Raw genomic sequence first — 13,519 nt, forward strand, 5'->3', positions numbered from 1 at the left:
CTTTCTTTGTCTTGCTAGAAGTTGCTGGCCACTTCTGTCAAATCAGTCTGCATTCACTTATTGGAGTGCATCCAGCAAAACTTGGAGCCAAATCCCAGACTTCCAGACTTGACAGCTTTGACTCATGTAACTTGAGAAACACCAAGAAAAGTATTTCATTGTGGCACAGCTCTTATGGACAGCTCAGGGCATCAGTGCTGGGCAGCAAGCAGGCAGCAGCCCCTCAGCAGTAAATGCAAGTGGCTTTAATCTCAAAGACTCAGCTCTAGTGACAGATTCTTCAGCAGAAGTCCCAAAGTGTCCCATGAACCAAATTTCAGCCCTTGTCTTCAGTCTGTCTTTTCACACCTGCCTTTCCCAGAATAAGCTTAGTGGATAGATCCAGCCTGCCATTGCTCTACCTCTTAGCTTAACAAAGGCATTACTGTCTGCATGTATCTGTCTGTGCAATTTGTCTTCCCTTGCACCACACACATGTCTGTGGGGAGTCTCCTTCTCACACACCACAGTTGAGAGACTTCTTTAATTTTGTAACTTACTTAGTGTGCTTAAAAAGCAACCTTAAAATAAATTTAATTGGACTCTTGGGAGGAACAGAGTAGAGAGTAGAGAGCAAAGAGGAAGAGATTAATTTGTATCATCTTCATGGTTTTCTTTAACTGTTCCAGGCTCACATTTGATATACCTGCATCAACTTGAGGTGGAACAGTCTGTTGATGAGACCTGAGCCGCAGCGCAGACCCGGAGCCTGCTGTGAGGAGGTTGTGTGGTTTCATAATGCCTGTAGTTTCAGTGTTGCGCTGGAACGTGGTTTAGAGCAGAGGAATTGTGAGGTGCTTTCTGGCGTTTTTGTTAACAATGAGGAAAATGATTCTCTGGCTTTGCAGAGCTGAGAGTCTCATGTTTGAACTGCTAGGGCTGAGTAGTTCATACTGAAAAACTTTTGCATGGCCTTTGAAAAGTCCTGTTCTGCAATGTGTGCCAAGCAGCTACAATGACTTAACACATTTGGTTTTCAGAGACTTGACCAAGGGATCCTAGGAAGAAGTCTGATCCTACTAATGTTTGCAAATGTGTCTTGTTCTAGTTACTAGTGAATTTGCACTCTCACATACAGCAACAGATGCAAGAGAAGAGATGGGGTTCTTCCCGAGACTTTCTGGTTCTGCATACTCATTTGGAAATCAATTTAATGCATTTTAATTGCCTATTTTTCTCCTTGGTTTTCTCTTTACAGCTACACACCATCAAAAAATAATAAGGTAGAGTCTAGCCAGGCAGGCTGCTAATGAGGAAGCTTAACTCAAGAAGATTTTAATTTTGAGCATTTGTTCTTCAAGATAGCTATTTCAGCATGCAGGGATGTCACAAAACAGGAATGCTGCCATTAGCTAATGGAACAAAGACATTGGGCTTGTATGTCATTTTGTTACATGAAGAACCAAACACCTACATCCTTGACCAAACTACAGGAGCCTGGCAATCTGTTTCAGGGTGCTGGTCCCCTCAGCCAAATCATCCCTATAAAGAAAACACTCATTGTGCATGAAATATGGTGTGAAAAGGACAAGGGAGATACAATGCAAGCTGTAAAGAAGGAAAGGTGTATGTTAAAAGCCCAATCTCTTGTCAGCCTTTCGTGATCTCCCTGGTAAAGAGAAGCTGATGTGGTTCAGTCATGACCTAGGTACCGCTGAATACCATATCTGAAACTTGCCATCGCTGTTGGAGTAGTACCCTGCAGGCAGCTGGAGACATCTGCGTTCAGCATCTCCATCATAACCCTTCATTTGCAACAGCACACAGTTTCCTGTCATTTCATTTTTTAGGCTGAAAAGCTCCAAGTTTCATCCCTGTCCAAGGCCACTGTCTTTGGAAACACTGAGCAGCTCAATGTTTGGTGTAAATCGGAGGGGAGGAGAGTATACTGCTCTACAGCATTGGGTTGTAGTTTGTCATTACCTGCCTTACATGAAATGTAAAGGATGCTCCTCAACAGTGCACAGCCACAAGTGAGTGAATAAAACCTTGGCACCTCATTTCATCACCTGGAAAATATTTCCTTTCTCCCTCAATACCTCTCATCCCCTGGGTTGTCCTATCATGCTGAAAGTACTGGGGAAAGGGGGAGCAGGGACTGGTGTTTACAGGCATCTGGCACAAGAGGCCATAGTCAAAATTGCTGCTAGAGTAGTCCAAATCCTATTCATAAAGTTTGTGAAGGTGAGCCCAGAAAAGTTTAAAGCAACGATTTTGTGTTTGCTGGCGTTTAACAAGGTTACTGACTCTGCATCAGAAAATGAGGTCAGTAAAAAGTATACAAGTATTGCAGTATCAATATTAGAAGGATAAACTTGGGTTAGAGAAGAGAGAAGTGCAATAAATAGGACGGTGCACATGAAGAGAACTAACAGGCCAGATCTCCCAGGGCTCAGTGCCGGGGCTTGTTCTGTTTAAGAGTTTTGTACAAATGAGCCCAAGGTTGGCGCGATATGCTGGGTGTCCAGATGCGGATGACATCATGATAGGAGGGGAGGCTGCTGATAAATTTCAGGAATGCACCAGACTACAGGAGGATTTGGAGACGCTGGGGGAACAGGCTAATACAAAGGAATTCAATATTACACAATGGAAGGTTATTCACACAGGGAGAACCAATAGCACATTTAAATGCAAGTTTAATGAACTAGAGCAGGAGGAAGCTAATGAAGGAAAAGATTCGGGCTGGTGCTGAAGAGCAGTAGGGGTAGCAGCAGCCCGACAAGTAAATAGTAGCGCAGCTGAGATTTGGAAAAGAGGGCTCATGCTACAGCTGGGGAGTCTTAAGACTTCACATCAGGTTGCTCATTTCATGTGGCAACCAGGGTGCTCTTGGCATTGAACTCGTAGTCCAAAACAGGCCAGTCCCTGAGGGAGTCTACAAAGGGTACTTCACCACCGCCAGACCTGTTCTGTGCATCAGAACGTGGAGCCGTGGTTCCAAGAGGAGATGCTACTGTACTGTGCGTCTTGGCGGAGACAGCTAAGGACATGTTTGGGCCCCCAGGGCAGTTGGTTGTGACCACATCTCAACACATTCTGCCTTTGGTGTCAGTCAGATCAGTCTAGATCTCCTCTGGCTGCAGGGGTAGATGCACTCAGGGACCAGCTACCAGCAGAGGGGAGAGGATAAGAAGGAATTACAGAGGCCTGTCACTAAAAGCAGACGTTCCAGGGGATGCAGATCTTACAGGCTTGTCAAGAGGGAAAGGGGCCCCTTTTGCAGTGGGAAGTGCCACACGCAGCCTTTCCTAACTCCTGACCACCACAGGCTCAGCCGCTGGCCCCTGGGCTGCCGGGTGAAGCAGCACTGCTGCACATGCAGCCAGCCCAGGCCTCGCGTCCCTCCTCCTGGATCACCGCTTCCACAAAGCCTGCTGCAGCAATCCCGCTCCTACAGATGAAACATAGACATCTGGAAAAAACTGCTTTGCACTGCCTAAAAATGAAGGTGCGATCCCGCGCCTCGGAGGATGGATGAGGTGAAAGCCACCATCCCCACAGTGTGTAGGAACTGATACCTACCACGGGTCCCCACAGACATCGTAAATCTGACGTTTTCCTTCCCCTTCCCCCGGAGAAGGGTCTGCTCTGCTGCCAGCTTGACTCCGTGTGTCCAACCAGCCTTTCCTTCATTAAGTATTTTTGAGTGAGATAAAAAACTTGTTACCACCCTCTGTAACAGCAACTGGGGAAATCTGAAACACATGAAATATTTCTGGAGCTAAAACATGTTGTCTGGTAGAAAACTTCGTCGCTGCTCCTTTGCAAGTCTGTCTATACTGAACAAGTACAAAAATTTGCCAATTCTTTAGCACAATTTTACAAACAGAGCATTATACATGCTCTTATTTTTTAACCACCCACTGCATTGCACATTTCAGGAAGAAATGCAGAGGATCAGTATTTTGGCTTTTGATGGTCATTTTGTCATAGGAAAGGAGTACCTGAATCACCGTGTGGGACCCCAGACTCATGGAACAGAGCCAGGATTCAGCCCACTGCGGGAACCCACCTCAGTCCGGACCAGCCGTGGAGAGAAGATGCTGCACACTGACCCCGGTCAGCAGCGAGGGGTCTGCCCAGAGCACAAGGCACATACCTGCCTGCAATTCCGGTTTGAAGAAGGGGCAAACCCAAAAGGAAACAAAGCGGCACTGATGCAGCATGTATCATCATGAAATTATTTCTCTGAACTAACGTCTCGGTTTAATTCAGTTGCAGATTTCTGTATATGGGTCTGGTGTGGCTGTCTGATGTCTGTCTTGATTTTTAAAAGCTGGTGTCTGAATGGGTGACTGTAGCTCCAAAAAGGTTTAAGGTCCTTTGCCTGCAGTCCCTGGCTGCATTCCTAAACAGTCATTTAAAAAAGAGTCCACTAAATCAAAAGCCAGGTAAATCAACAGAGCACTCAACGTCGTAATGAGACCGGTTATAAGGTAAATTACAACATTATTCAAGCACGCAAAATTCCTCCTCTGGCATTTGTCCTGCTAAGTGCAACGCACCTTTAAAGTGGTGAAATGATTTCTGGCAGCCTGTGAAAGAGGCTGTGTCTGGGGGATGGGAGGCTGAGCCCAGCCCCTGCCTTTGCATCAACTTCTAACTTTGGGGGACTTCGAACAGCAGCTGGCTGCTGCTCGGGTGTGCTCTGCGCCTTGCTTGAAAGGGTCATGGATGTGCTTTCAAAATGGTGCGGTACTGGCCACAAACACCAGCGATGTGCTCCCTCACTTTCCAGCAAATCTTGTTACAATTCTCAAAGCAGGGGATTAGAAAGACTTTAATTAGGGACTTGGTTAGGGAGGCTTGAGACTTATAAATCTTTTGTTACAATGAATGAAACTCTGAACAGATGCTGATGCTTTTGAAGCTGCCAAGACCCAAAAGATGGGCGCGCAGACCCTGAGGAGATGGCCATTATTGTATATGTGAGATAAAAAAGGCTGTAAGGACAAGAAGCCCAAAACAGAACAAAATTTCTGTGCAGAGCATGGGTGGCTTTCTCTGATCTGTATCTTGGATTATGGGATTATGTGCATTTATTGTAAGAAAATATGTGATATTGGTAAACAGTGGAGAGAGAAATCCCTCCTGGCCATGCTTTCAGAACACTTTTGTGCAGACAAAGCTGAAAGATTCTCATTTTACAGGACACCATGCAGAGAAACAATTTGTCCCACATCTTGCAAGCAGGTCAGGGTGCAAGTCAGCAACAGCAGCCCTGCCTGTCTGTTGTGCCGTGCTACTAACCTATATCCTCTGGCCAGGCGACAACAAAGGCATTTTGGTTGAATTTGAGGTTCCCTGAGAAATGCTGTAGCTACTGTGTACAAAGCTCCACGCAAACCATCCCCCCCAGTCTGCGGAGGCCCAAAGAAAAGGAGAGAAAAGCAAAATGCAGGAGGGAATACACACACTCACACCACTTCTTATAATGTGAAACTAATCTAGTGAGCATAAATCAGGCTCTTTGGTGATTAAAACACCCTGTATAAATACTCTGCAGGTTTTGGGGTGTTTTTTTCAAGGATAGCACTACATTTACATGCAAGAGCTGGGGACAGAGGGCAGATTTACAGCTTTGATTGCACAGATGAACAGAAGGGATAAAAAGTGATCAAAAAGTGCCCATTCAAGCCTGCAGCACTTGGCTCCTTCCCGCAGCAAAGCAAGCATGTGTCAGATGGCCAAGCCAACACCAGCTCCAGGGGCCACGGGCGGCTCCAGCATTGGAGGGGCGCAGCCCAGCAAGCGCCAGCGATGTGAAGCACTGTGGTGCTCTGGCAGCGCTCCTCACCCAGCCCGCAGCTGGGTGGGAAGAGGGAGGGAAGCTCCTTTCCTGCTCCTGCTCTCCTTCCTTCTACGATATACAGATTTTTTTCTTCTGGTGATTATTCCAGTACAAACTGATTGCTGTCAGGGCAGTTGAAAATCAGCAGGAACCCAAAAATGTTATGCCCTAAGATGGAGGCCCTGCGGCCTGCACTGCTCCCCACTGCACTACATCCCCTTCTTCCCAAACTCTCGCCCCAGTCCAGCTGCATCCCGTGAGGGCGAGTCACGCCGCACGGCCTCCTGTGAGCATCACCACAGCACCCAGCCACACGGACAAGTTTCTCAGCCTGACCTGGGCCACGCAAGCTGCTGCACGCTCGGTCTCAGCCAAGGCGGAAAGGTAGAGAGGGGCAGCCAAACTCTCCCTGGCAATTAACCTAATTACTGGCTAAAAGCATCAAGTGCTTTGTTTTCAAGAACAGCTGCCTCTGCTGCAGCAGGAGGGAAGGGGAGCACCGGCTCGCCCCCTCCTCCTTGCTGTGGGACCCGTGGATGGAGAGGGACTGCCCAGGGAGCCCGTACAATGCTCCGAGGCAGAGATGGACCGTGATAACAGAGGGGCCAGCGGAAGTGCTCGTGTGGAAAGCTGGAGAAGGCTGGCTGCACTGTGGTGAAGGGGGGTGAGATATGGCCTGGCCCAGCACCAGTGGCAAGGGAGAGTTTCTTGCTGGGGCACACGTCTGCTCAGCCCTGTGCATCCTGCGGAGCAGAGCCTGCTGAGTCTCTTTAACCAAGTAGTAAGCGATAGGACAAGAGGTAATGGCCTCAAATTGCACCAGGGAAGGTTTAGACTAGATATTAGGAAGTATTTCTTTACAGAACGGGTTGTTAGGCGTTGGAATGGGCTGCCCAGGGCAGTGGTGGAGTCCCCATCCCTGGAGGTGTTTAAGAGTCGGGCTGACATAGCGCTGAGGGATATGGTGTAGTTGGGAACTGTCAGTGTTAGGTTAATGGTTGGACTGGATGATCTTCAAGGTCTTTTCCAACCTAGATGATTCTGTGATTCTGTGATTCTGAGCTCCCACCAGCTTTGCTGTGATTTACCCACAAGGGATTAGGGCTGGTCGGGGGAGCAGCCTTGGACACAGGGAGACCCATGTCTGGTCTGAGTGCCCGAGCTGCCACGCGGCGAGAAGAGGGGTGATGGGGAGTGAAGCAGCAGGAGCAGCCGCATCTCCCCGTTGCGCATTGCCAACCTCTCCCCGCACACTGGCTGTAGTGGGCAGCGCCGTCACCCAGCAGCCCAGGGCACCGCTCGAGATGAAGCTCAACAGGGAGACCTGCCTCATTCATCTTGCACCTGGCAGGCAAAGAAGTCCCACAGGAGAGCTAGCCCTGCCTCAAAAGGCAAGGGGGATCCCATTCCAGGTCCCTGCTGACCCAGCGCTGGACGTCACTGTAAATTGCTGCAAATGCTCTAGACATTTTTCTTTCTTTTTTTTTTTTTTTTTCTTTTTTCTTCTGTGGAAAGAGTTGTAGGTTTGTGCGTCGGAAAGTCCAAATTAATTAAGACCAATTGTAGCCATAGCAATTACGGGTAGGGTTTAACCAGTAGATGTAGGAAAGCGAGGCAAACAACGCAGGGCCGGCCAGGCGTGCGCGCCTCGGCGGCAGTGCAGAAGAAAGGACTTGGCATCTGGGAAGTGGCTTTTCAAACCGGCCAGGGTGCCTTTGCTACAATAATCCACTGAAACAACAGCCGTCTAAAAATAAGGTTGTTTTCTGTACTAAGCTCCTTTTAACTTCGTTAGTCATCGCCAGCTCCCAAAATAAGCTCCGTGTAACAGTCTCTCCTAGTAGCGGCTGTAAACAAACCCGGGGAGGCGGGCGGGAGGCGCAGGGGAAAGGGAAGAGGAGCAGCGGGCGGAGGCGGGGCGGCCCCGGGGCGGCGGGGCCGGGGCGGCGGGGCCGGGGCCAGGGCCGGAGCGGCGGGGCCGGGGCCGGGGCCGGGGCCGGGGGCGGGGGGCGGCCGCGGGCCCCGCGCTGCGCCGCCGGCTGCCTGCGCCGGCTGGCGGGGCCTTGGAGCGGAGCCACGGTGGTCCGGGCAACGGCATTAAACAGGAGGAAACAGACGGGGGATTCCGTCATTTCAGCGGGGAGCGGGGGGGCGGGCAGGAAAGGAGAGTCCCGCCGAGGGGAGCGCGGCGCCCGCCCCCCCGTCCCGCGCCTCACCCCCGCTCCGGCCTCCCGGGAAGGCGCCGGGATCCCCCCCAGCGCCCCCCTCTTCTCCCCGCGCAGCTCCGGCAGCCGCCCAGGCGCGCGGGGGACCGGGGGGGTGCCGCCCCCGCCTGCCGGTATCGCCGCGCGCCGCCCCGTGCCCGCCCCGCCCCGCAGCGCCCCCTGGCGGCGCCCCGCCGGCCCGGCCCCGCTCCGCGCCCGCGGCCGTCCCGCGGCTTCTGCGCGGGCGTCGGGCGGCGAGCCCCGCGGTCGTCACGGCCAGGCGACCCCCCGCGGGGGCCGGAGGGGCGGCCTCGGGGCCGGGGACGGCGCCGCCGGGGGTTGAGGGTTTTCCCCTCTTTTTTCCCATTCAGCTTTCCTTGAAAGAGAAGCGTCGCCCTTTTGGTCTGGGTTTGGGTTTTTCCCCACCCGAGGGGGCGGCTGGGGCCGGGGCGGGGGCCGGGGACTTGCGCCCCTCGCCGGGCGCGCTCCTCGGTGGGGACCGCCTCCCGCCGTGATTTAGTGGCGGAGCTCGCCCCGGGAGCAGACAGGATTTCGTTTATATTGGGTTTATTTTCAACCACATATGGGTGTCAGGCCCAAGATTTACGGGTTTTTTTTCGTCTTCATACACCAGATACGGTCCCCCCCCCGCCCCACCTCTCCGCACGCCGCCGTCCGATCCTAACAGGAAAGTCGGGTCCCCTCCCGCCCGCGGTGGGGCAGAGGCGACCGAAGGGGGAGCGCGGGCCGCGGGGAACGGGGCTCGGCGCGGCCCCTCTCGGCAGCCCCCGCGGGGGGGCTCCAGCCCCTGCCGGGGTGTCGCGGCCGCGTCGGGGGCCGGGACGGGGCATCCCGGAGGTGGGAGGAGGAGTTCGCCGTGGGTTGGAAACCTCTCCTTGCCCCCGCGAGAAAGTGATGAGATACAACCGTGTTGCTGAGATATTTACAGAATAATAATAAATAAAATAATAGTAATAAATCTGGAGCGACTGAAACCGAGTCCACCGGGTCTGTTAGTAATTTAGCAGAATGGGATTTTCCTTTCTCTCGCCTGCCAGTTGATGCTCTTTTCCAAATTTCCACAGCGGGGGAAGCCTGCGATTTTTTACATAATGATTTCAGCATGCGAGGCTGCCTCGCTTTGCTTTGCCCCCCCCCCTCCCCGCCTGCCTCCCCCTCTCCCCCGTCTCCCCCCTCCTTCCCTCCTCCTTCGCTTCGCGACCCCGGCGCGCCGCCCGCTCCCCCGAGGGGGGCACCCGGCTCCCGCAGGCCGCGGGGACCCCCGCGGGCGGCGGCGGGGCCGGGGCTGGGCGGGCCGGGGGCCGGGCGGCCGCCGGTGCCCCGCGCAGGGGCGGGCGGCGCGGCGGGGCGGCCGGGGCCCGTCGGTGCCCGCCGGTGCCCGCCTCCCGCTGGCCGCCCGCCGGCGGCGGGGCCGGGGCCCGGCTGACATCACGGGGCCGGGGCGGGGAGAGGGGCCGGGAGGGGCAGGGAGGTGGGGGGGTGTTTTCCAGCTTTAAAAAGGCGGCGCCGGGCGCGCAGCCCTGCGTCAGAGCGAGACTTCCCCGCTCCGCACACTCACTGGCCCCCGTCCCCCGCCTGCGGCACCCGGCGGGCGGGCAGCGCCCGCCGCCCCGTCCCGCCGCCGCGGCGCGGGCAGTGCCTCCGAAGTCCCCACGCACACCCGCCCTCCTCTCCATGCCCCGGCCCCGGGGGGGCGGCGGCGGCGAGCTCCGGTGCCTCCGCGGGCGCGGCTACCACGCCGGGGGCGGCGCGGCCCCGGCCCCCGGGGCGTGAAGGCGGGCGGGGGGGGCGCGGCCGCGGGGCAGGCGGCGAGGGGCCGGCAGCGGCCCCGGGGCGCGGCGCCGGGGCTCCGCCGCCCCGCCGGGTGGATGCCAAGCGCTGCCCCGCCGGCCGCCGCCGCCGCCGCGCCGCCGTCGCGGGACCCAGCCAGCGGGGGAGAGAGGCCGGCGGCGGCCCCGCAGCGCGGCGCCCGCCCGCTCGGCAGCACCATGAAGGCGGCGGAGGAAGGTAAAGGGCGGCGCTGCGGGCGGGCGGGCGGGCGGCGGTGTCCCCCGGTGTTCCCCGGCGGCGGCCCGGGGGTTGGCCGGCGGCCGGTTGCCAATAGGTGTCTCCTGCGCCTCTCGCACGGCGCCGCCGCTACGGCCGCCCCTCCCGGGCCCGGGCCCGCTCCCGGGGCCGCTCCCGGCCCGGCCCGGCCCGGCGGGGCAGCGCGGCGGGGCTGCATCGCTCCTCGCCGCCAGCGCGGGGCTGCGGGGGCGCCGTGGGGCCGGTCGGGGAGAAAGCAGCTCGGGGATTCCCTCCCCAGACCCCGGGTTGATTTGAGGGGCAGGTCAGAATACACCCCGTCATCGCAGCCGGCCCTCGGCCTTGGGAAAACGAGGGAGTCTCCCCAAAAAGCGGGTCCCGGGCAGTGCCAGGCGCCGTACCGGCGGCAGCCCCCCCCCCCCCCCCCCCCGGCGCACCGAAACAGGCGGGCGGGCGGCCGGTTGCGGGGCCCTGCCGCGCCCCGGGGGCTGTGGGCTCCCCGGGGGAGCGCTTTCCCCGCCACCCCGGCTCTCTGTCGCGACTTCTCTCTGTGCCCCGTTGTAACCCTGCTGCCAAGAAGCGCGCTGAAAACACGGCGGCAAAGTTTCTGGAGAGAAAGATCGTGGGCGCGGGGCGTGGGAAGCGCTTTGCGGGGAGGCGGCTCGTCCGGGCTGAGCTCGGTCCTGCCAGGGGCAGCGTTTGGCTGGAGCCTCTCCTGCGCCAGTCGGGACAGTTTTTCTCCCGCCGCAGCATCGTCACCCAGCGCCCCTCTGCCCACCGGCGAAACTCTCGCACCTCGCTTTTCCGTGCCCGCGCCTTGTGGCACCACCGCGCCGCCTGGCCCCGGGAGCGGGACCCCGCAGGCGGGAGCCGGGCATCACCTCCCCGCCGCGGCAGGTGCGGGGCAGCTCCCGGCTGCCCCCTTCTGCCGTGCCCCCCCCTCCGCCCCCCCACGGTGCTCCCGGGCTCCCAAGTCTCCCTCCGACCTGGTGCCGCCGCCGCTTTGCTGCCGGGGTTGCAGCGCCCGGCGGGGCTCGGGCAGGGCGCAGCGAGCCCGCACGTCGGGGAAAGAGAAAGTTGTGAAGACGGGGAGGGGGGGCCGCGGTGTTTATTCCACAGCGGGGCTCCCTTCCCCGGGAAGCTGGACGGGCGCTCAGGACCCAGCTTTCCTTTTCTTTCTTTTTTTTTTTTTTTTAACACAGATGTTTTCACTCCAGGGGTTCATTTCAGTTGACAGGATCCTGCCAATGCAAAAGCTACGAGCGCGGCTGTGACTGCGGCTCCGCTTCTGAAGCATGCGAGCGCCTTTTTGGATGAAAGTTAATTACGTCTTATTTAATAGCGCGGGCTTGCGTGCCTTGCACGCGCCCGGACCTCCGAGGGCTGCACGCACGGCATTTCCAGCGCTCTGGGCTTCGAGGGCACTGAATGCACTAACTCGTAAAAATTACACCCAGAGGCAGCCGACACAAAAAGCGCGCTGGGGCCTCTTGTCAAAAAAAAAAAAAAAAAAAAAAAATTAAAAATCCCCCTTCTTTATTTCTGTGGCATTTCTGATGCCTGTGTTCAAACGTCGCCAGGTCTTGTCGATAGTTCTCTTCCCTGTTGATGTATTTTGTCAGGGACTGAAAAAATGAGGCCAGCCAGAAAGTGTGACCCAATCCAGGAAACCTGTCGGGGAAACTCAGGATCGCTGCCTGCAAAAGAAGGTGCCCCTTGATTGCCGACCTACGACAATCAAAGAAAATCCTCTCTTTCTTGCTTAGCCTGGGAAGAAACTCGCAGTGTCCCGGTGGGAGGACCCCGCTTTTTTCTTCGGGACGTAGCGAGGTGCGGAGTCCTTTGCCTCAGAGAACGCGTGTGGGTCAAGGCCATGTAGAAGTTAAATTCTCCTTTAGGCTGCGGGGCTGGAGCAGGAGCAGCGCGACTGCTGTGTCCCTTGTCGGCCCTGCGCGGCGACCGGGACAGCTCCGCCTGGCTCCGGGGAGAGGCTCGGCCGGCAGCGGTTGGGCTGCTGGGTCCCTCGGTGGGCAGCGCAAAGGCGCCTGGCGGCACGGGGATGGGCCTCGCCGGGGCACATTTCCCCCCCCGCCCCGTTTCTCTGTCCCCAGTTTAATGGCACCGTTTTAAACCGGATTATTAACCGGCGCGAGGCTGTTATTCCGTCCCCACATGTGGCATCACTTCGGTTTTACCTTTCCGTGGTCCATCTTCCCTCTTTCCCCAGGGGAAGGGGTGCCAGGCGAAATATTTCGTGGACGGCACCCAGATTTATGGCGCTGGCAAGTCAAGCCGCCCCTCAACGGTCCGGGACAATTCACCCATCCCGCGGGTACCAGGTGTGGGCGCGGCAGAGGAGCGAGGGCGGTGGGTCCTAGGGAGCTCCTCCTCGCTCCCCCCGGCGGGCGATGGGGAGCAGGCGCGGGGGGGGGGGGGGCGGCAGCGGGGTGAGCCCGGTGAAGGCGGGGGGAGCTGCGCCGCCGGGGCTGGGGGCCGGGGCGAGGCCAGGCGGCCGTCCCGCCGGTAGGCCCTGGCCGGGAGGCGGGAGGCGCGGCGGTCCCCGCCGGCGGGGCAGAGCCGGCGGGTGGAGCGGGACGCGCGTCCGTGCGGCGCGGCCCCGCTGCCAGGGTCTGGGGGGCCGCCCCTGGCCCGCTTCGGCACCACGGGGCGAGCGCGGCCCCGGTGGGCCGGCAGCGGGGATCTGCGCCTGCCAAGGCCTTTTGCACACCCGGGTGACTCAGCCCCGGCCCGTCGGGGGAAGCGGCTGCGAGCGGGGAACCGAGGGCATCCCCCCGGAGGCTGCCTCACCCCCGGCCCAGCGCAGACCCCGTCCCCGGCGGGGCCAAGACCAGCCCAGCCCCGCGGCGGGGCCGCCCGCTGGCAGCACCCCGGGGCCGAGGGGTCCCGCGCGCTCTGGGGTGGCCCCGGGGACCCCGGGAGCTGCCGCCGCCCGACGGCTTCTGCGAGAGACGAGGCGGCAGCGCGGCTCGTCCCGGCGCGGAGGGGAAAAAGCGTAACGGGCTCTGATGGAAAAAAATTGTGTTTTCCTGGCACTTCGTAACGGAGGTTTCAGCCATAAGCCTGGAAAATGGTATTCCCTGAGTTTATAAGGGAATACCATTTCCATAACCGCTTTAAAAAACTATTCCTTTTGAAATCCGGCCTGAAGCTCGCTCGGGGAGCTCGAGAGTCGAGGCGAGCCGAGGGCCGGGAGCTCCTTTGCCTGGCGGAGGCTTTCAAACGGGACGGTGTCATCCGACAGAAGTGCACTTTTAAGCAGAAAAAGTCTCATTTCTTTTTCCCTAGCTGATTTTTCACCCGTAGAGGAGGGAGAGGCGGCAGGCCGGGGCAGCACCGTGCCTGCCCTGCGCCCCGCCACCTCGCACCGTCCCCGGGGCCCGCTGGTGGCCACCGCGGCCCGGGGACCTTTCCCGGC

The 13,519-nt window shown here is 58.1% G+C and overlaps 1 protein-coding gene across 1 annotated transcript in view; it reads left to right on the forward strand.

Moving 5' to 3' along the window:
* Window positions 1-9,926: 9,926 nt before the first annotated feature.
* NFATC1 (nuclear factor of activated T cells 1) overlaps window positions 9,927-13,519 on the forward strand; it is a 115,712-nt gene continuing 112,119 nt past the window's right edge. Inside the window, exon 1 of the mRNA XM_074829735.1 lies at window positions 9,927-10,065. Within this exon, the coding sequence (XP_074685836.1) occupies window positions 9,927-10,065 (139 nt within the window). The remainder of the gene's footprint in view (window positions 10,066-13,519) is intronic.

The sequence above is a fragment of the Strix aluco genome, chromosome 1, assembly GCF_031877795.1.
Source record: "Strix aluco isolate bStrAlu1 chromosome 1, bStrAlu1.hap1, whole genome shotgun sequence".
Lineage (NCBI taxonomy): Eukaryota > Metazoa > Chordata > Aves > Strigiformes > Strigidae > Strix > Strix aluco.